Source organism: Rhipicephalus sanguineus, chromosome 2, assembly GCF_013339695.2.
Source record: "Rhipicephalus sanguineus isolate Rsan-2018 chromosome 2, BIME_Rsan_1.4, whole genome shotgun sequence".
NCBI classification, from domain to species: Eukaryota; Metazoa; Arthropoda; class Arachnida; order Ixodida; family Ixodidae; genus Rhipicephalus; species Rhipicephalus sanguineus.
In genome coordinates this window covers 219,742,906-219,765,807 of record NC_051177.1, presented here as the reverse complement: position 1 = coordinate 219,765,807, position 22,902 = coordinate 219,742,906, and the positions used below count along the sequence as shown (strand labels likewise).

At 47.9% G+C, this 22,902-nt stretch overlaps 1 protein-coding gene across 1 annotated transcript; it reads right to left on the bottom strand.

The window, feature by feature from the left end:
• Window positions 1-6,064: 6,064 nt before the first annotated feature.
• On the bottom strand, window positions 6,065-9,256 carry LOC119382241 (uncharacterized protein K02A2.6-like). The gene is made up of 2 exons (XM_037649953.1): window positions 8,466-9,256; window positions 6,065-7,805 (listed from the first exon to the last, which is right to left on the bottom strand). Exons 1-2 carry the CDS (start codon window positions 9,254-9,256, stop codon window positions 6,065-6,067), a joined length of 2,532 nt encoding a protein of 843 aa, XP_037505881.1.
• Between the last annotated feature and the right edge of the window lie 13,646 nt (window positions 9,257-22,902).

The window sequence follows — 22,902 nt, the reverse complement described above, 5'->3', positions numbered from 1 at the left end:
TAGTGGTGACAAACTTCACCCACGAATACAGGCACCTCAACATTGGTACGACGGTTGCCTACATCGACGAATGTGTAGCCGCCAGCGATGCTTTCGCTCTCTTCGATGCTGCCGAACCTGCTTCGACGAATAAAGGTCCCGAACCGGATTTTAACGTCAACCCGAGCCTTCCGAAGGTCAAGCAAGACCAGCTCAAAACCCTGCTCCTGCAATACAAGGACTGTTTCTCGTCGTCATCGCGGGTCAGACAAACGCCCCTTGCTAAGCACCGCATTATAACAGAAGAAAATTCTCGACCACTCCGTCAGAGCCCCTACAGAGTTTCGACTCGAGAGCGCGACGCGATAAAGAAACAAGTCGACGAGATGCTACGCGACAACATCATCCAGCCGTCCAAGAGTCCGTGGGCGTCACCCGTGGTGTTAGTGAGGAAGAAGGACGGGACACTGCGCTTCTGCGTTGATTATCGGCGCCTGAACAAAATCACGAAGAAGGACGTGTACCCCCTTCCACGGATAGACGACACCCTGGATCTACTTCATAACGCGACGTACTTTTCGTCGATGGACCTCAAGACCGGCTATTGGCATATCGCAGTAGACGAGAGAGACCGAGAAAAGACCGCTTTTATAACACCCGACGGCCTCTTTGAGTTCAAGGTCATGCCTTTCGGTCTTTGCTCGGCACCTGCGACGTTCCAGCGCGTCATGGACACCGTACTGGCCGGATTGAAGTGGCAGACGTGCCTTGTGTATTTGGACGACGTCGTCGTGTTTTCCTCGACCTTCGACGAGCATCTCCGGCGCCTTGAGGCAGTACTTCAAGCAATCAAGACCTCTGGACTGACCCTGAAACCAGAAAAGTACCGATTCGCATATGACGAGCTCTTCTTTCTCGGTCATGTGATCAGCAAGTCTGGAGTGCGCCCAGACCCGCGGAAAACAGCTGCCATCGCCGACTTCGCGCCACCCACCGACAAGAAGACCGTGCGCCGATTTCTCGGCTTATGCGCCTATTACAGACGCTTCGTCAAAAACTTTTCACGGATCGCCGAACCACTGACGCTCCTCACGAAGACTAACGTAGAATTCAGGTGGGAAACGGCGCAAGTGCAAGCCTTCAAAGAACTTAAACGACGCCTGCAGACGCCACCCATACTTGCGCATTTCGACGATTGCGCCGATACGGAAATACACACCGACGCAAGCACCGTAGGACTCGGTGCCGTCCTTCTGCAAAAGACTGACGGGCTTGAAAGGGTTATCAGTTATGCTAGCCGGTCACTATCCAAGGCAGAGGCCAACTATTCCACAACAGAAAAGGAATGCCTTGCCATCCTCTGGGCTACGTCAAAGTTTCGCCCCTACCTCTATGGTTTGACCGGCAGGGACGCTGTCCGCGAAGCAGTGTTCGAGAGGCTTCCCGATTGTAGTAGATCGTTTTGTAAAGACTGCGCCCCGCACGCGAATGTTCCAGCTTTGTCGAGAGATAACGCCGCCACCAGCGATATTGCTGGAAAGTTCGATAGCGCCTGTATAAAAGCCGACGCGCTCGACCGCTGGTCAGTCAATCGACGGTCGACGCTCTGTTCGACGCTATCAGTGTATTGCTGTAGTTTGACCGTTAGTTTCCCGGCCACAAGTTCGGCCAAATAAACAGTTTCATCTCGGACGTGCTGACTGCTGTCTTCGTCGACGTCACGACCACGTGACAATATCATGCAGGGAGCGCGCGCTTTGGTGTCTTGATAGCGATGGAAGTCGGTGAAGTCGAATCTCTCGTGGCAACGCTACCACTAGGACGAAGTGTAACACAGTGCAACTCGAGCATTACGCCTCTACGTGCACACTCTCGTCTCTCTTCATTAATTAATCGCACACTCATCTGGTGCACCCAAATGCATTCGCATTTCCTCACGATCCCCTTCGGGGAGGTGCGGGGGATTTTTTAAGTTGGAAAAGAAATTTTAACCTGTGTATTTTCCTTCGAAGCTGAAGTGTTTGGATATTATGTTCTTTCATTAGGCTAGTGGGAGAGTCAGTTATTCTATATTTAGAAAAAATGAACCTAGCTGCTCTGCGTTGAGTCATCTCTAGAGCATTAATGTTAGTTTTTGTGTAGGGATCCCATACGATGCATGCATATTCTAGTTTCGGTCGGATGAGTGAAGTGTAGGCTAGCATTCTAGTATCATGAGGAGTGTGCTTTAGTTTGTGCCTGATGATGCAAAGTTTTTTGAAGGAGGAGTTACATACGTTGGAAATGTGGTTATTCCAACTTAGGTCACTGGTTATCGTGATTCCAAGATATTTATATTGGTTTACTTTGGTGAGCGGTGTAGATCCTAGATTACAAGCAAACGATATACTATTAATTTTTCTTGTTATAGACATGTAGACTGTTTTCTCTTTGTTCATTTCCATACCCCATCGCCCGTACCACGACAAGATGTTTTGGAGGTTGGAATTAAGCATTAATTGATCATTAAGAGAACAAACTTCGTTAAACAATATGCAATCGTCTGCGAATAGCCTAATTTTAATATGGGGACAAATTTCGTTAACGATGTCATTTATATATATATTAGAAATAGTAAACGTCCCAAAACACTACCCTGGGGTACTCCAGACGTTACTGAAAGTTCATTAGAAAAGTAATTACCAATTGACACAAAGTGTTTGCGATTACACAGATAAGCTGCTACCCAGTTAACTATGTATGCGGGAAGGTTAATGAACTGCAGTTTTTCAATGAGTTTACTGTGAGGAACAAGATCAAACGCTTTCCTGAAGGCCAGAAATATCACGTCTATTTGGCTTGACTTGTCAAGTTCATTAGCAAAGTAGTGAATAATTGCCGTTAATTGTGTTACAGTCGATACCCCTTGCGAAAACCATGCTACAACCAAAGTGCAGTGTTATCATTTAGAAACTTTGTTATTTCATTAGCAATAGTATGTTCAACTAATGTGCAGCATGTGGATGTTAATGAAATGGGTCGATAATTGGTTACTTGTGCTGCGTCGCCTTTTTTCGTAATGGGAACGACACGGGCAGTTTGCCAGTCTGCAGGAAGAATAACTGACGACAACGAGGAACGACAAATGATTGCCAGAAAGTGGGATAATGCTTCAGCATATCTGCACAGAAAGGCATTCGGTATATTGTCTGATCCTGGAGATGATTTAAAGTTCAGTAACATTGATACCATACCTGGTTGTGAAACAATATCAGTGTTCGAGTCACGTGGCAAGCGATGAGGGTTTACAATGGTGTCAGAACTAGAAAATACACTTTGAAAATAATGATTAAAGCACTCTGCGATGCACTGCTTGTCGACGACGACGAGGCCCTCGTGGACGATTTGGTCAATTGAGTTTGCTTTCGTGCTTAGAAAGGACCAAAATTTTTGGGGTGTCGTGCGAGTGAAGTTTGGCAACGTGTGCTGAAATACCAGCGCTTAGCTAGCCGTACTTCAAGGTTTAATTTATCTTGCATTTGGTGAATAATCACACGTGAGGCACGCCGTCGCCTTAGGCGCTTTACTTTTCTTTTGAGTTGTAAGATTTCTCTCGTCATCCAAGGAGTAGTCTTCGATGCTCTTTTAGTTTTGTTGGGAATGAAGTTGCCAAGACAGTAAACAATAATTTGTTTCAACTTATCCCAAAGTACAGCAGTATTGTTGCTACGAAAATCATCAAGGCATAGTTCCAGATAATCCAAGACACTTTCATCTCTGGCACCAGAGAAATCTTTAACAGTGATAGTTTTGCATTTGCTGGTGCTAGGTACCACCAAAGACAAAGAACAGTATACTAGGTTGTGATCAGAAATTCCGGGATCAACCGATACAGAAAAGTTTTCCAGTGAACGACTAATAAACACAAGGTCTAGTATGGATGCTGACATACCACAGGTGCGCGTTGGCTGTTTAACCATCTGATCCAGATTGTGAGACAAGATGATGTCATGCAAATATTGTAAATGTGAATTATTCGCGGTGCAAAAAAATCCTTTTTCCCAATCGACATCTGGCAGATTAAAATCACCCATAAGAAGAACCTTATCGTTTGCGAAAGAAGCCATGTGTGTAAAAAGATCGCAAAAGAATTCAGGGGGAGAGTCAGGTGCTCGATAAATGGCAAAAAGTAAGAATGATTTATCCCAGCAAGAAAACTTTATTGAAACGGTTTCTAAGTTATCAGCTTCTGGTAATGGAGTAGCGGCTATAGTGTTGTTTAACAAAACAGCCCCCCCCCCCCCCCCACGCCCCCTAGTACTTCTGTCACCGCGATACGCCCTATACGACGGAGGAGACACAACTGCATCTTCAATATTATCGTGCAACCAAGTTTCCGTTATGACAACTACATGTGGATTGTAGCTTAAAATAGTAGCCTCGAGGCTTTCCGACTTATTAACGACACTGCGGGGTTAATGTTTAAAACTCGAAGTTCCTTAGAATCAGTGGAAGCCTCCACGGAGGAAAGTCAAGTATTTCTGGAACTATTTTGACGACCGTCGATTTTTACCCTTAAGTTCTTGCTTTCATCCCGTTTGAAAAGTTCATTGTCAATACGCAGCTTATCGTTACGTAGGCTGACTTTCTTGCCTTTGTCTCTATCATTTTCAGCGCTATCCAACAGCAGTTTGCGTTTCCTTAGTGTATTGCGCGAATAATCGTTCTGAACTAATATTCGAGTACCCTTTAGTTTATGAGCATTTTTTAATATACGCTGTTTTTCAGTGACATCCTGGAAATAAACGATGACTGGCCTTCTACTAACCGCGTTACCGAGGCGATGAATTCTGCCGACAGATTTGCTATCAACAGCAAGCTTCCGGGAGAAAACTTCTTGAAGAACCTTATTTTTAAGAATAGTTTCAGTTTCGCCCACATCCTCAGGAATCCCAGACTACTAAATTGTAGCGCCTGCTCCTATTATCCAGATCAGTCAACTGCGCCTCGAGCAATCTTACAGTGCGTTCAAGGTTATCGACGCGCAAGGCTCGTCTTTCCAATTCGACGAATCTGGCTCCCCAATCAGCGCTAACTTTTTCCACGTTATTCTGTTGTTCTCGGAGTGCAGTTACATCCGCCGTCAACTTTTTCTGGCCAGACAGCAGCTCCTTCAATATCGACTCGACAGAGGCACCACCACTGTTAGTGGGGCCGGTATTTGACTCGACGTCACCGCACAACAGCAACAAACATACACAGTATACATAATAAGCAATAGAAGCACAGCGTTTGCGGCACGGCAAGACCAAAAGACCGCAGCAATCACTCCTAATTGTGCTATAGCAGTTACTAACCTGCACGAGGTAGCAAAACGGTTTGAGCCACATGTTCGTCGATTGTCCCCCGTGCCCACAAAAGGCGTAGGTCAGCAAGCAGCCGGTGCCTTTTTAACTGATGCGTCGACGCCACGTGGAACATAAGTGGCGCCACGAGTGGCGCATCCCGAAACAGCGAAGGTGAGGCGTTGAGCCAGCAGTGACGCGACATCGGTGACGTAGTTGGGGACCAAGTGCACGTGGCGAAGTCAGGCAGATGTGGCTGGTTCATTGCTTTAGGCTTCGGTAGTTTCAGTAACGTTGATCCGGACAGACCATGAACAAGCAGCTGCACGAGGTAGCTAAACGGTTTGAGCCACGTGTTCGTCGATGGTCCGCCGTGCCCGTTCTCTTCTTGCATTTAGGCATTCTATTTTGATCTTACATCGTTGACTCAATCTGCACAGTATATAACAGGTATTGGCGATTCCCATCCTGCCGTCGATATTTCCTTTTATAGGCGCATAAGAGTTAGAACATGAAATCCTATGCTAAAAAGGGCTAGGTATTTGATACATGCGCAGATGGCCGGGAGATAGCCGGAGACTAGATAGCAAAAATAAGACATAGCGCTACGAGAGCCCAAAACAAACTGACTCTTTATTTTCCCGCGTCCCCATCTTTCACCCTCAGGCGTGACGCCACAACACACAAAGCAACAGAGCCGCGCGAGGGCACTGCATGTTAGCCATTACATTGTGACACTCCTCCCCTCTTAAGAAGAACAACTACGGGGAGTACCTAAGCACTGGTTTCCTCGACCTGTTGCTGCGTCGCAACACTGGTGTGCAAGGCGCAGCCACGGAAGAGTCACTCCCCACATGAACACCACTGTTGCTTGCAGTAATGTCAGTGTTTATGGCACAGCCCCTCTCAGGCGAACTTGTAGACGGCTCGACAGCCTCTTGTTCCGGCATGTCCGGAACAGTTGATTCACGGAGAGGAGGCTGTTCCCATTGTGGTATGGCCGCAGCACTAGCACGGTGAAGTGCATCCGTTTCAGATGTACCCGGTGGCCCTGTCTGGGCAAGACGCAAGTGGTCACCGTGTCGGTGCCATATAGACCTATCGTCGAGAATGACGCTGGCCGACGGCGGGGTGATGTCGACAACACTGGCCCGCACCCATGGTGCTCCCTGTCGAAAGTTTCGCGCATACACGCTGTCTCCTGGTTGCAATGACGGAGCTGGCCGGGATCCTCTGTCGGCATACAACTTCTGCTTAAGTTGCCTTACAAGTACCGACGTCTGCAGGCTTGGCCGCAAGACATCCAACGGTGTCTTGAAGGCTCTCCCTGTGAGGAGTTCGCACGGTGGCCGACCCGTTACTTCGTGAGGTGTAGTCCTGTAGTGGAATAAGAACCGGGACAGTTGTGTTTGGAAGTTGCCCAACCTAGATTTCTTGAGTTTGTTTTTGACAGTCTGTACTGCTCGCTCTGCGGCACCGTTGGACGCAGGGTGATACGGCGGTACCAGCATGCGACGTATTCCATTTCGAGTCAAGAAGTCCAGGTACTGTGCACTGGTAAAAGCAGGACCATTGTCCGAAACTATGATGTCAGGGAGGCCGTGCTGGGCGAATGCCATTCTCAAGGCAGAAATGGTAGCGTCTGCTGATGTGGAAGACACAGGGAAGACTTCTATCCATTTCGAGAAGGCGTCCACTATAACCAAGAAGGTATGCCCTAGAAATGGTCCCCCGAAATCAATGTGAAGCCTAGACCAGGGTCGCTGTGGAAAAGGCCAGGGTGTCTGCTGCACTGGCTGGGCAGCTCTATGTTGAGCCTGGCACGTAGCGCAGCTCTTCACACTGTTTGCGATGTCATTGTCAATGCCTGGCCACCAGACATGGCTCCTGGCGATCATCTTGCTCTTCTCAATACCCGGGTGGCTGGCATGAAGCACACCAAGTACCTGGGCCAGCAATTTTTTCGGAATCACGACTCTTGATCCCCATAGTAGACAGCCTTCATGGAGACTGATTTCCGCACTTCTGGCACTGAAGGGTTTCCACTCTGGTCCCGCTGGGAGGCTTTCTCCTTTCAACACAGATAGGACAACATGGCTCAATACCGGATCGTCTCTTGTGGCTCGCGCTACAACAGCTGGTGAGAGGAGTTGTGGATATGCCTCCTCCAGCATGAAGATCTCAGCAGGGCGAGGAAATGCAGTGCAATCGTTGGGCAGCGGCAGTCTACTAGGCGCATCGGCATGCCCGAGCTCTTTGCCAGGTTTGTAGACAAGTTTGTAATTGTACGCGGATAGCTTCAGGGCCCATCTGACCACTCTTGGCGAAGCCTGCACAGGAACAGGCTTGTTGGCACCCAGAAGTTCAAGAAGTGGCTTGTGGTCAGTGTGTGCTTCAAACGGTATGCCCCACAAGTACTGGTGGAACCGATCCACGCCAAACACCAAGGCCAGTGCTTCCTTGTCAAGTTGACTATAGTTTTGCTCTGCTTTTGATAAACTTCTAGAAGCAAAAGCAACTGGACGTTCTCGGCCATCAGCATCTTTGTGCGCCAAAACTGCGCCTATACCGTAAGGTGATGCATCACAGCTGAGACATACAGGCCTGTCTGGGCGGAAATGTACAAGAACTGGAGCTGAAGTCACCAGATGCTTGCAGGCAGTGAAAGCATCTTGCTGGTCCTTTCCCCACTGCCACTTCTTTCCATCACCAAGAAGCAAGTGCAACGGACGGAGAATTGCAGAAAGGTTGGGCAAGAAACGCCGATAGAAGTTGACGAGTCCCAAGAAGCTTTGAAGTTCCTTCACATCTTGTGGCACAGGAGCGTGCAGAATGGCAGACACCTTGTCCATGTTCGGAGAGAGGCCTTCCTTACTGATAATGTGCCCGAGATACTCAACTTGGGGTATGAAGAAGTGGCACTTCTCGAGTTTCAACTTGAGGCCAGATTCTTGAAGTTTGCCTAGTACCGCACGGAGGTTGCGACAGTGCTCGGCATCATTTGCACCAGTTATGAGAATGTCGTCAAAATAGACCACTACATGTGGCAGACCCCTGAGCAAGTTCTCCATCTCGCGTTGAAAAATAGCTGGAGCAGATGAGACCCCAAAAGGTAAGCGGGTGTATTGAAACAACCCCATGTGCGTCGAAATCGTGACGTACTCTCTAGAGGCCTCATCCAGGACGACTTGCTGGTATGCGTCACGCAAGTCCAACTTGGTAAATTTCTCACCTCCGGCCAGCACAGTCCACAAGTCCTCAATTCTTGGAATAGGGTAGCGTTCCACCGTCGCGACTGGGTTAATGGTGACACCAAAGTCCCCACAGATTCTGATGCGCCCATCCCTTTTTGTCACGGGAACAATTGGGGCAGCCCACCTAGCTGTCTTCACCGGAACAATGATGGAATCTCTTATTAATCGCTGAATTTCTTGCGTGACTTCGTCCGTCAAAGCATACGGCAGTGGGCGTGGCTTGAGGAACCGTGGTGGAGCATCTGAAGGTACATGTAGTGAAGCTGTCGCACCCTTGAACGTACCCAAACCTTCTTCAAACACTTCAGTGTAATCTTGCACTACGTGTTTCACATCAGCAAGTGCATGAATGTTCACTTCAACGTCGGAGACGCCGATGCCCAATTCTTGCATCCAGTTGCGTCCGAGCAGAGTGGGTGATTCGTTTCCGGCCAGAAAAATCGGTAGGTGAGCCTCCTTGCCATGAAACTTTACATGGACATCAGCTTTGCCTTGTACCTTCTTTAAATCCCCGGAATAGCTTCGCAGAAATACTTGAGACGGCTGCACCGGAATTGAAGGTAGAAGCTGTAGCAAACGCGACTTGGCAATGACTGAGACGCTCGCCCCCGTGTCCACTTCCATGCGTAGCGGCTTGCCGCAAACTTCAACACTGACGGTAAAAGGTGGAGGCGCCTTGGTGTAGTCAACTAACCACATGTCGAAAACTTCGGCGGGCGAAGCTGTAGCGGAGGCTTCATCCTGGACAGTATTTACGCGATGATGGTTGCTCGCCGACAGTGAACTTCGGCCCGCGAACGAACGCGGCCTGGGAGACCCGTCACTGTGATTGCTCGTCTTTTCGTTTCGTATTGCAAACTTTCGCCAAGTGGCCGCGTTTGTGGCAGTAACTGCATACGGTCTTCACATGCCGGCAAGCGGACGCCAGGTGTGCATCCCCGCAGCGATAACAGGACACGCCCACCGGCGCTGCCGAGACGCGGAGGGTGGAAAAGAAGGTGCTAGCGTGAGCTTGCGCTATCTCCCCTGCATCCTTCTTTGCTGCTTCCATTGCTAGGGCGGTCTGCACTGCGTCTTCGAAAGTCAGGTCCGCTTTTTTCAGCAATCTTGTTTGGACGTCTGCGTTGTTGATGCCACACACGACGCGGTCGCGGAGCATGTTTTCCAGCTCTTGCCGAAGTTGCAGTGCTCGGAAAGGCTCTTCAGCGCTGCAATGAAGTTGCTGACGGACTCTCCTTCAGCGCGAACGCGCGAGTTGAAACGGAACCGCTGCACAACAGCAGAAGGCTTCGGGCAGTAGTGGTTTCCTAGCACCAACAGAATCTCGTCCAACGTCTTGTCACTTGGCTGGTCAGGCTTGACCAAATTGCGAAGCAACGCATACGTTTTCTGCCCGCAGCAGCTGATGAAGACGGCTGTTCGCTTGTCTTCAGCGATGTCATTCGCCGTGAAGAATGCCTTCAGCCGGTCCGCGTAGCAGGGCCAGTCATCGCCTCCTCCCTCGAAAGGCTCAAGATTGCCGAAATTTGGCATTTGGACGGATGGTGCAGCGGCAGGAACTCACGAGAACATTCTTTTTTATCTTCGTCGCCAGTTGATACATGCGCAGATGGCCGGGAGATAGCCGGAGACTAGATAGCGAAAATAAGACATAGCGATACGAGAGCCCAAAACAAACTGACTCTTTATTTTCCCGCGTCCCCATCTTTCACCCTCAGGCGTGACGCCACAACACACAAAGCAACAGAGCCGCGCGAGGGCACTGCATGTTAGCCATTACATTGTGACAGTATTCTAACGCAGAGCACCGGTATAAAAAGTGGGGCTATAGCGTTGACGCTCAATGTTCTAAGGGCTCATCTTTTCACCTCATATATACGAGCTTTCACATACTGTTTTCTAAGGAATGGCGGTTACAAGTTATGAAGGAGAACTTACGCCTCCTTGTCCCTTCAAGGCGCATGCCTATGCAAAACAATGAAGTTTCATTTCTTTGAATATACATTCAAACCTTATTTGAAGGTCATTACAGGAAGGGAATACAGCAAATAACATTCCATATGTATGGAACATTCAAGTAACATAGAACCTAAAGAAAACATTATGCAAAAATAATATATTGTCACGTGCGTTTCTTATTATCACTTTTGCTGTATTCAATTTTCGCCCACAAAGACTGCCAGCAACGCTCAGCGCAAACCGCGCCTCATTGTTCGAGAAGCTTCACGATTATTGTAGATCGTTTTGTTAAGATTGCGCGCAAGACGCGAACACTCAAGCTCATTCTAGAACTTGCGCGACAACCAGCGATAACGCTGGAACATTCGTCGGCACATGTATAAATGCCGACGCGCTTCACCGCTTGTCAGTTCATCGACGGTCGACGCTCTGTTCGCCGCTATCAGTGTACAGTGTATTGCTGTAATCTGACTTTCCGTTTTCTGGCCACAAGTTCGGTCAAATAAAGAGTTTCATCTTAGAAACGCCGACTGCAATTTTCATCGATCTCACGGCCACGTGACATTATCACGATCTTCAATAAGTGGCATGACAAGGAACGTTGAACATGGAGAGACTATCGAATGGCCTTCAACGAATATATCAAGAAAACTTTCAAGCGCATTTACATAAGTCCACTCATCCATATGGGCAGGCAGTCCATTCCATTTTTCAGTAACTTCAGGGAAAATGAATACCGAAAGACGCTTGAGCGGGTAGCATAAGGGTTGCACTATTATTTATTATATTGCTAAGTCTACCAGGTTCTGGTATGTGCTCCTTTTATAAATTTTTATATGACCCTTAGGGACCTGAAATAGTAGTTTTATTATGTTCTTCTGTCGCCTGATTTCTAGTAATTCCAAATTACATTAACTTAGCATTTCGGTGACGGATGTATCAGCCACAGGTAAGCTGATCAAAGATTAAATGGTCACCGATGAAACAGGAAGCAGCAATGCCTTGCCATGTTTATTGTCATCGCTTATATTAGCCATCATCAGGTCGGTAATACACAGCATGATACATCTCCCATCTTTTTTTTTACAAGGCATCAAAAAGAAGTACAATGTGATAGAAAAAACACAAATTCAACAGTAGTCTACAGGAACAGGCCGCTAAACTATTTGTTCGAAGTTGTGGCCGTATGCTAATGGTGCATTCAGACGACGAACCGAATCCGGATTCGTCGTGGACGCGGACGGCTACTCCGCGGATAATCCGCCTGCAGGCGCATCCATACGACAGACGGTGTCCTAGGAGAGAACAGCCGGATTACTCTCGACCGCAGACTCTGCGCTCACCTGCGCCCGCTGGCAGCAGACCGGTTTGAGAGTATTCAACCGACAGAGCGCGAACTCGCCGACAGAGCGCGGAAGCCGACAGAGCGCGAAGCTCGCCGAGCTTTGTCGAGTATTGTCGAGGACTGGAATTTGTTTCGATGAAATCGGTGTTGTTGGGGGAATGGCTGAATGAAAAGAAGTATCTGCTTCACAGATAGCTGCTGGAGACTGACCTCGCTGCTGTCACGCGTGGGGCCCCGCACACGAAGGGAGGATACAGTGATGCGCCGATATCGGCAGCTTTTTTTTTTTTTAGATGCGAAGCATCTCTTGCTCGGGGGTATGTCCTGCAGTGGGCTAGTCCGCACTCACACTACGCGTGCGCAGGAGGCGAACCTGCCAAGGGGGTTTCCTCTGGGCTGCTGCCCGCAGGAGAGTCGGCGGGGGAGCAGGAGGGCGGCACGGTGTGCTTCCAGGGGGGGGGGGGGGACGTCTGAGGCGCGGCTGCTTGTCTCACTCTCCTGCTGTGGGGGTGCGAACGGGTTTTAAAGACGATAGTCTTTCTTGGGGAACTTAAACGCAGAAATTTTGGTTTGTCTGTCTGTCACCCGATTCAGCCACCCGACCAAAGTTGAACCACTTGCCGAAGGGTAAGCCATCTTGTACTGCTGACTAGGTTCATACTTGTGTACCTTGTCGATCAAAAAGCAAACATTACGCATATCTGAGGCGCAACATCACTAGGTAAGTGTTAGGTGGTGTGTTCCTTTAATAGAAAATACATAGATATGTAATTCTAAAGACCCTAGTTTCTTAAGCTGCGCTGACAATGCGGCTGCGCTGAAAATGCGATATGCACGCAGACGAACGCCCTCTACCACGGAGAAAGAAAAGAACCTCCTCCGTGCCCTCTGCATAACATGGCCTCCGAGATGGCGGGAGCGAAACCCGCCGCGCGCCCGCCATCTCGGAGGCCATGTGCACAAACTCATGTTTCCCAACGTATTGCCAGATGGCGCCCATATCTCACGCAGCGCTAATCTATCGTCTTTCGGCGACATTTCGGCGACAAGCACGCAGTTACGCGGCCAATTTCTGTCGTGCTCTGTACAGCATTCCTCCCGGTTGCTGCTGTTTATCGGCTCCAGAAGCGGGTTTTCAGGAGAGGGTTTCTGGCTTTCTGGGTGCCTTTGCGACGAGGCCGAGGTGGGTAGCATGCCCAACGAGCGCCAACGGAACGCGATCGTGCAAGTGCTCCGGCTTCGCATCGCCTCATGGTCCCCTTTAGCGGGAGATGGTGTAATTTTTTTCTTCTACGGGTAACGTAGAAGCTGCGAGAAGAAATGAATGACTATCAGACAGAGACTTAGACGTGAAGATATCAGAGTTTTTTTTTAGCGGGACATCAAAAAAGTGGCACGATCGTGGCGACTTCAGGAACAAAAACTTGAACCATGGTGCAACTTGAAGGAAAGTTTCCTTATGACTTTCTGCAAGAATCCGGTTGAACGGTGACATGAAGCAATTATCAATATTTTACAGATTTAGGCTCAGAACTCCAGCCGAGTATTTCCTCGAAAAACGGCGGCTTCTTCACCTCGTTGAAACTGGAGTTGTCGCCTATTTCACTTATCATGCACGGCTTACCTAAAGATTTGCAGTGACAGGTTTCAATACACTGTTCCCAAACGCTCGACACACTTCTGAAGATACTGAAGTTATCACATCCCTGGACCGAACAAGGCTTCAAAGCAAGACAACACTTTTTAGAGGCGCCAAGCAATAGTCATTTGGATGTACAGCGTTCGTTGGAGTTGGGAAGCGTCAATTCTCACTTTGGTCGCAGCACAACCCTCGTACAACAGCGCAGGTGTTCGACAGACGTCTTAGTAATAAATACCAGTCACAGTCTACAAAAATACTGGCACTAGTGATAGTACGCTTCGAGTATTATTTTCTACTCTCTCGCCCGTATATAAAATTGCTGAAGTTTAACATACAGTGGCATACCATTGTGTCTGTGACCGAAGATGTACAACCGGTGGAAAAGAGAAAAAAAATTCCCATCCTGACAAAAGACGGCAGTCCTACAACATAACCGCAAATATATTCTAGAGGAGGCTATCCCCCAGGTCCAACAATATTTGAAGTTCCGTTTAAGCTAAATGATGCAATGATAGTATAGAAGGAACCATACAAACTCTCGAGAGAACAGAAGGCACGGCTGAAAGAAGAGCTTAGGAAGATGCTGGATGCAGGTGTTCTCCGCCCATCCGTATCACCTTATGCATCGCCGATAACCATAGCGTCCAAGGAAGATGGGAGCCTCCGACTTTGTAAGGGCAACAGAGCAATCGACAACCAGACGCGCCTGGTTGCCTTTCCTATGCCTAGAATAGATTCAATTATAGGCGAGACAGGCGGATGTACTACGTATTCCAGGATAGACCTCTCTTCTGGCAAGTACCTCTTGAAGAGGATACAAAGCAGTACACTGCTTTTATTAATTCATTTGACATCTATGAGTACAACCGGCTCTCTTTCAGATGGGCGAACTCACCCAGCTAGTTTCAGAAAATGAACACGGTCCTGAACCCTTTCATTGGAACGTTCTGAACATCTACATCAACGATATTAACGTTTATTCTAAAAGCGAACTTCTCCATCAAGAACGCCTGACAAAGGTCCTCACAGCTTTCTGGGAAGCCAGCCTAAAGGTCAACTTTGAGAAAAGTGAATTCTTTAGGAGCACAGTGTCTTATTTTTTTTTTTTTTTGGGGGGGGGGGGGGGGGTTAGTACTGGACGGCGCTATGAAAAACATCAAGGCAAAATTAGTGGCCCGCATCGCAAAACTCACGACACTTTTGACATCCACTCACTGCATGTGTTTTTGGGGCTGGCCGTTCATCTCGGAGCATTTATCTGAGACTATGCCACGTGATGACTGAGTTGTGGTTTGGTTGCCTATGAATGCCAAAGAGCTGAAGGGAAGAAAGTGGAAGACAAAGTTCGTCGGGCGGCCGTTGCCGCGTTCGATCAGGAATTTAGAGCTTCGGACCCCGTGTGCTAGGCCAGTCGCGCTTATTTGCCTGGTGTGCGACCGATAACGGCGCTGCGAACGGCTCCTCTATGACGCCAGAGCAGGGATTCGCATGCTTTCGTCTGTTACGTAGACCCAGCGCCGTGTTGACACCACCGTTGTGGTAAATCTCAACGAAAAAGCAGTTCATTTGTTTACCTTGTGTATGGTGGCAACTGACGCTGCTCGAACAACCTGGGTCTGCTTTTGACCTTCATTTTAGAACTACAACTCTTTGTTTCTTACAACTGCAGCCGCTTGTCACCGCGGCGAGTGCTGCGAAATTGTGAAGTACCGCTCTGTGAGTCAGTGTACTTCGTCCGCTCGTGAAAAAGGTGTCAGCTTTCACAACTATTCTAAGGACCCGAAGCTGAAGAAGAAGTGGATAGTCAAGCTCAGAATGGGAAAGCGTTCCACGCCTTCATCGGCCATGTGCAGCAAGCACTTCGCGGAAAGTGACTTCTGCCACCCACCGTACGCGCCACTCTACGGTAAGCTTGTGACCGTGTTTAAGCGCCTTGCCAATACTTCAGACATATTGCACGCCGGCTATAAGCATAGGCGACTTACACCAGGTGCGGTGCCGTCCCAAAACCTGCCGCGAAGGCCCTTAGACAAGGAGCCGACGACGCGGCCTCCGAATCGCCTCGCAAGTAAGCGCGCATCGTGAGCTCAGCTGAGCGGCGCAGGATGTCTGAGACTACGGCTGCACTTGGATGGCGTACATACGTATTAAATGCGAAGCATTTCTTAGCGAACCTCAGGCACTTTGGCCGTTTCATCTATCTATCTATCTATCTATCTATCTATCTATCTATCTATCTATCTATCTATCTATCTATCTATCTATCTATCTATCTATCTATCTATCTATCTATCTATCTATCTATCTATCTATCTATCTATCTATCTAGCCTGCTACGTCTGGGCGCTCTCCTGGTCGTCTCCATAACTCGTAATATACCAAAATTGGCATAGCAGGGGATCGGGGTATGACAAACACGATTCACTGGTCATGACATGAATAACGCAAAAAAAATTCGGCAGATCCCACGCGTTGTGGGCATCGGTTTCATGCGAAGCAGCCAGCGAGTACTTATATGCTGTATTTTATGGCTTTGAGCCAAGCGTTACGAGGCGGATTGAAGTGTTTTTGCAAGTGTAGTAGCTGTGTGCACATCGTGGGCTTAGCATGCACGTCGACAACACTGGCGTTTAAAGGGTAACTAATGGTACGACGTAACGTCAGCACTCACGTTATGTACATACGTCAGTATTATCGAAATTAAATGCACTTTACGGTGCAATCGTGTGAATATCATACGTAACTTTCGTTAGCGTATACTCCTCCGGGGTCGAGCAATGCTTCAATATAGCTTGCTGAATCATAGGAACGCAAATCATTAGACTGCTATAAAAGCGGATCCAGCACTGGAACCACAGACGTGAATCTGATATGACCGACATCTCATGCAGGCGTAATGCACCGCCAATACGCCTGCACAGGCTGTTTTTCCAAACGAGTTTATAGACCTGGCGTGGCTCTGTGGTAGAGTACCTGACTTCCACGCAGAATGCTTGAGTTCGATTCCTGCTGAGATCGCAATTTTTATTCTTTCCATTCGTCGGGTCAATACTACTAATGTCGGTTTTTCCTAACGCTCTCGCGTTTAAATTACCAATATCTCTTCTCGCCGTTCCTGGGTAGATATAAACTGTCAATCACCTGTGGCGCATACCCGTACACCACGGCCCGTGGGAAACGGGTATGTGCCACACGTGTCTGGAGGAAAGCGTTTGACGACGCACATGACAGGATTTTCACGTTGTTCATGTCATAACCCGACAGTGATATTCCTCAAATCCTCTTACCCTCCCATGCCAATTTTGGTCTACACTAAGTTAAGGAGGCGATCATGAGAGCACCCAGACGTAGGCGGCTAGATGGATAGATAGATAGATAGATAGATAGATAGATAGATAGATAGATAGATAGATAGATAGATAGATAGATAGATAGATAGATAGATAGATAGATAGATAGATAGATAGATAGAAACGCTAAAAGTGCTAAAGGTTCGCTAAGAAATACTTCGCATGTAACGCCTGTCGCGTACGTCATGAAACCCTTTCTCTCAGTCACGTGTGGCACATGCCCGCATACCAGAGTTCATGTCATGCGTGTATGTGCCACAGGTGATGGAGAGTCTCAATCAACACAGTAACCGCGAACACACACACGTTGCCAAGAAAGGAAAGTAATAATAATAATATTTGTTGGGGTTTTTTTGTCCGCAAACCACGCTATGATATGAGAGACGCCGTAGCGAAGGGCTCCGGAAATTTTGACCATCGGGTATTCTTTAACATGTACCGAGATCACACAGAACACGGGCATCTAACATTCTGCCTCAATCGAATTTCGACCATCGTGGCCGGGATCGAACACGCGACCTTCGGGTGAGCAGCCGAGCACCGTAACCGTTACACCACCGCGGCGGACGCAAGGAAATTGAGGAAGCTGAAGACAGAACACCCCTGGAAGAGGCTCAACTACTATCCACTCGTCCACGTGGTCCGCAATGTGGACCACGTGGACTACGCAAAAACCGGGGCCAATGCTTCCTACCATAAATATGGCGAGAGTATCAGGCCTCTCATCATTACCGGTGACTTCAACGTTGATTTATAAAGACCGAACAAAGACGGCTTGGATGTGGACAGGGCATCAGTAGACCTCGCTACCACGTCCAGGACAGCATGCATCTTAGATAATTTCATTGTAAGAGGTATCCAAGATTTCCACCAGCTGTACTATACCTCGCACTTAACTGCACTTAGACCCCTCGTAACCACGATCACAAACGGATCCGATTAACAAGTCCGGTCCAGCTGCTGGTGCCTACTGATCACGGTGATGATGACCTTGTTCAAGAACTGTTAAGAACCACTTCCACGCATGCACAGGGGTTCGTGAAACGTGCGTGCGTTCTCCGTCATAACAGACAAGCGCAAGCATAACAACTTTAACAACTGCAGCTATGACTGTAACGTATGTGCAGGGCGCCTGCGCGTGCCACTCGGCTGTGTATATATCTAGGGAAACTTTCCTGAATGAAGCTTAGTTGCGAGTAACACCTGTCATGTGCATCTGTGTTCCTGCTTTGTGCTGCTCGGATTCGCGCTATCCAGTATTCAAGAATATAAGCACTACATTTCAGCTTACCGCGTATGGTGTTGGTAACACCAGATGCGGTAGCACCATGTTGCTGTTGGCATCGTTGCGCAACTGTAAACAGCTGGTTACATAATACATATGCGACTCTTCAACATCTGAGTGTGCGTACACCACTTCCACATTTCTCTAGCGTCATTCCGTAACGTTTCGCTCAATGTCAAAAATTACGCCACAGTCAGCATCCCGCGCATGCTCTGCATAACATCGATTCCCACGGTACGTGGGATCTGCCGAACTTCTTGCTTATGAAGACAAGCGTGCGCCTAGCGGACTATTTATCATAAATTCATAGGTGAAACCTGTTGCCATTGTTTAGTGCACATTATCTAAGCGTTTTTACCTGAGGCTGTGCAGACACGTTATTAAAAGCGGAGCGCTTTAAGATTTTAGTTCTGCCGCGCGGCGTGAACAGAAACTCGACCCAGCTTGCCTTTGCCACGTTGATCTCCGAGGCCCTGTACGTGGTATGATTAGCGAATAACTATTTGTTATATTCTAATACAGTAAAACCTCGGTGATACAAATCTCGCGGGGTTGCCAAAAATATTCGTATCATCCGAAATTCGTATCACCAGAAAACATGGAAAATTAGTATGCGGTAAAAGAAAGTTGGCATACGTTTTGATTTAGTGTTTCTCAGGGCCGTATCGACGTCATGACCAGCTCTGAATGATTGCCAGTAAAGTTTTTAGTCGTCAACGATCATACATCATACTTGTACTCGTAGATATACTGTGCATGCGCACGTGCGTAATTAATGAACTAGATGTGTTGTGCCCCATCACCACTAGTAGCCCCTTCCTAATCTTACTACGCTTTTCTGCTTGACACCAGAGTACTACGGCGAAAGTGACTTAAGAAGCGCTTTGCACACGATATAGATAGAGGCCAAGCTCCCTCGTCAAGACCATCCGCTTCGTCTCTTGGGGTCTTCGCCACCTTTATTGGGACTTCATGGCGGACCCGCACACGAAGTTTCAGTCTTGTTTCATAGAACGTCTGGCTGCGGAGACATGGCTTGCATCGACGTGGCAGGCACGTGTTAACACTGTGGAAAGACGCTGCTGCCTCGAGCACAGGAACACGCGTCAACGCGTCGGAAAAAAAAAAAAAGGCGCGACGTCAACGTCATCTGTAATCTAAACGCGAAGGCGCCTAAAGGCCTCCAAAATTGGCGCACACTCTCGGAGGCAACGACGCACCGTTGATGGTTGCGCAGCGCGCATGCCCGCGCCCGCGCGTGACTGCCGGGTCTTCCGCGACAGCCCGGGAAGCACTTCTTCGTACATGTGCGCTGTCGTACGTTCGTATCAAACGTCGCGGGGTGCAAATCGGTTGGCAACAACCGTACTCCAATACACTGCAGGCTAATGGGCCTTGCACAGGACCACAGAAAAATTCGTATCACCCCGAAATTCGTACGAGCCGTGATCGCATCACCGAGGTTTTACTGTATCCAAGTGACGGCCCTGTGCGCTATTAATATGAAATACTTCGTAATATCGTTCTCACTGAACAAACATTACTGGGACAAAATTCAGTCATGTTCGTCGGCAGGGGGGTGAAACAAGGCGGCACTTCCCCCCCCCCCCCCAAGCCACACCAGCACCACCAGTAAGCGCCCCCCCCCCCCCCCCCCCATTTACTACGATACAACACGGGCTTGCGCACTCAAGACAAAAAATACTGCCGACGCCCATGACTGCAATCCGAGCACGACTATCTCAAAGTTTGTAATTTGGTCCTACTTTCCATTTCTAGTAAATGCTTTGCACGATTAATTGCCGGAGCAGTGTAATTTAAACAGCTGCCTACAGTAATTACCTTATGTGTTGTTTGCGAATGCAAGATTCGCAGAATTAATCCGCGATTATCACACATTTCCTCGTCTTCACTGTCACTGGCGATGCACTGCAGAAAAAATATATTCATTTGTAACGCACTGTTCCCATGGAAACTAAATGATCATTTTTGAAAACGTCAAATCTTTTTCCGCAATGTCAGCCAATAACAGTGAAGAAATGTCTACGAGCATGCTAGAAGAGAGTGAACCATGCAGTAAGTATATAGTCTAATTTTTTTATCTATGACGTGGCGATACGCAGAATAACACTGCAACAAGCTGTAGTTGTAGAACCCATCGAGCAGAATGTTCACATTGCACTTGCTATTACTCGCCAGAGAGGTGTTACTCAGAGGTACATTCTGGAATGCCACAGTCAATAAAAAAGGGATACGGATGGCTATTTTACCCGTTTGTTTGTTTTGCGAGGCAACATATTAGTCCCAAGCTTCCCTGCCGCTGTTGGTGCGACAGTGTAGCGTTTAGTTTTCAGGTTGTTCTGAAAACTAGGTTTCAGGTTGCTCCGTTTGCAAGTAGAAAGGCATTCTCGGCGAATGCAACCACGTAGCGTGACAACTGTGCTTGCTTGATCTTAAGTCTTCCATTATTTTCCTACTGGCCTCTACAAGTGAAGATGAACCAAGCATGCCATTTGAAGTTCTTGGCGCAATACACTCTGGTGAAGCTGTTGAATCTGGTAAGTTTCATACTTTTGAATACGTTCTGTGTGTTCATATACTTTTATTTTATGACAAAACACTGTTTCTGCCTTATTTCTGTTTCTTCACACGTGTTTCCATGGAGCTGCAGCACTTGAATGATTCAGGTGTCCAGGATCTCTGTTTCACTGGCAGGAGACAGGTAATCACAATTAGCAAAGTAGGAAATGAGAAGGCCCTCGCAGTGATGAGCGCATTTGGTTGCTTCGAGTTACTCTACAACATCAGAGAAATATTTATTAAATGCGAAGCATTTCTTAGCGAACCTCTGGCACTTTGAGCGTTTCTATCTACGTATCTATCTATCTATCTATCTATCTATCTATCTATCTAGCCGCCTACGTCTGGGTGCTCTCATGATCGCCTCCTTAACTTGATGTAGACCAAACTTGGCATGGGAGGGTAAAAGGATTTGGTGAATATGACTGTCGGGTCATGGCATGAATAACGCGAAAATCCTGTCGCGTACGTCGTCAAACCCTTTCCTCCAGACACGTGTGGCTCATACCCGTTTACAACGGGCCGTGATGTACGGGTATGCGCCACAGGTGATTGACAGTTTATATCTACCCAGGAACGGCGAGAACAGAGATTGGTAGCTTAAATGCGAGAGCGTCAAGAAAAACCGACATCGGCAGCATTGACCCGACTAATGGAAAGAATTAAAATTAGGATCCCAGCAGGAATCGAACCCAAGCCTTCTGCGTGGCAATCAGATATTCTACCACAGAGCCACGCCAAGGATATAAACTGGTTTAGAAAAACAGCCTCTGCAGGCCTAATGTCATTGCGACGTCAATTGTGGTTATGGTGCTGGCTATATAATATTGTAAAAAGCAATAAACACTACATGATACTCCTACGATGTGTACTCCTACGATACAGGCGTCATATGAGATTAACATCTGTGGTTCCAGTATTAGCTCCGCTTTTATAGCAGTCTAATAAACACTACATTTGTATTCGTATGATTTCGCAAGTTATATCGAAGCATTGTTCGACACCGGAGGAATACATTAACGAACGTTACGTGTGATATTCACGTTATCGCACCGTAAAGTGCACTTAGTCCGCCAGAACAACGCAGTGTCCTCTTCATTTCTTACGAGGCTGGGTGATGGCCTCATGCTGACCGAGGATGGTGCCAGATTGATTACCGGCCTCTTTGTAGACTAGGCTACGTAGGCCACATGCGCCCAGGTTATTCTACGAATACGACAATCGCCATCCACTGATGTTGGTCTACGTAGCACTATTCACGCCTACCAGCCTCGACGGCCTATATGTCACCAACGCGACGGGTGACTTCAGGTTCCGACATTTCGCCGGCTCTATCGACAAACGATTTATCGACGAAATGACCGAGGCATCCACGATTTCCAACAGCTGTAGTATACGTCATACTTCGCTACACATGGATCCCTCATCACCGCGATCACGACCGGATCCAATAACAAATCATGACCAGCAGCTGGTGCTCACTGACCACGGTGATGATGACCTTGTTCAAGAACTGTCAAAAACCTCTTCCACACATGCACACGGGTTCGTGAAACGTGCGTGCGTTCTCCATCATGAGAGACAAATATAAGCACTACAAAGGGCTGGGCAAAGATACTTTGAAATTGTATCGCGATACGATACAAGATACTCAGAGAAAAAGTATTGTAGATACAGATACAAGATACTGCCGCACTAATTGTATCCGATACGATACTTGGCAATTGTATCTTAAGATACTTCGATACATTCTCAAATTTGTTATTATAGATCCATACAATGTAGCAGCAAAGAGAGAGAGAGAGAGAAATGTAATGCGGAAAGGCAGGGAGGTTAACCAGAAAACATATCTGGTTTGCTACCCTGCACTGGGGAAGGGGTAAGGGGAGACAGAAAAGTAATAAAGAGAGGGATGGGATAGGGAGGAAGGAAAACACAAACACACACACACCCACAGAAGTGTCACAATCGTTCAACGAGGCGGGTCGCTCGCTGAAACTTCATCAGCGCCTTCGTTGCTTTCTGGCGTGAAGCTCGATCTTTCCGACATTCCAAGATTGACTGCTCAGAAAGCGGCTGGTCGTCGAGGCGAGCAAACACTGCTGAGAGGGACTGTCTCTCATAGTTGTACCGAGGGCACTGACATAAAATGTGTTCAATGGTTTCGTCATTGCCGCAATGGTC

Coding starts and splice junctions, on each gene's coding strand:
- LOC119382241 (XM_037649953.1), bottom strand. CDS start 9,256: ATGTGGTTAGTTGACTACACCAAGGCGCCTCCACCTTTTACCGTCAGT. Junction 7,806..8,465: donor CTGGATGAGGCCTCTAGAGA/GTACGTCACGAT, acceptor TTTTGCTTCTAG/AAGTTTATCAAAAGCAGAGC.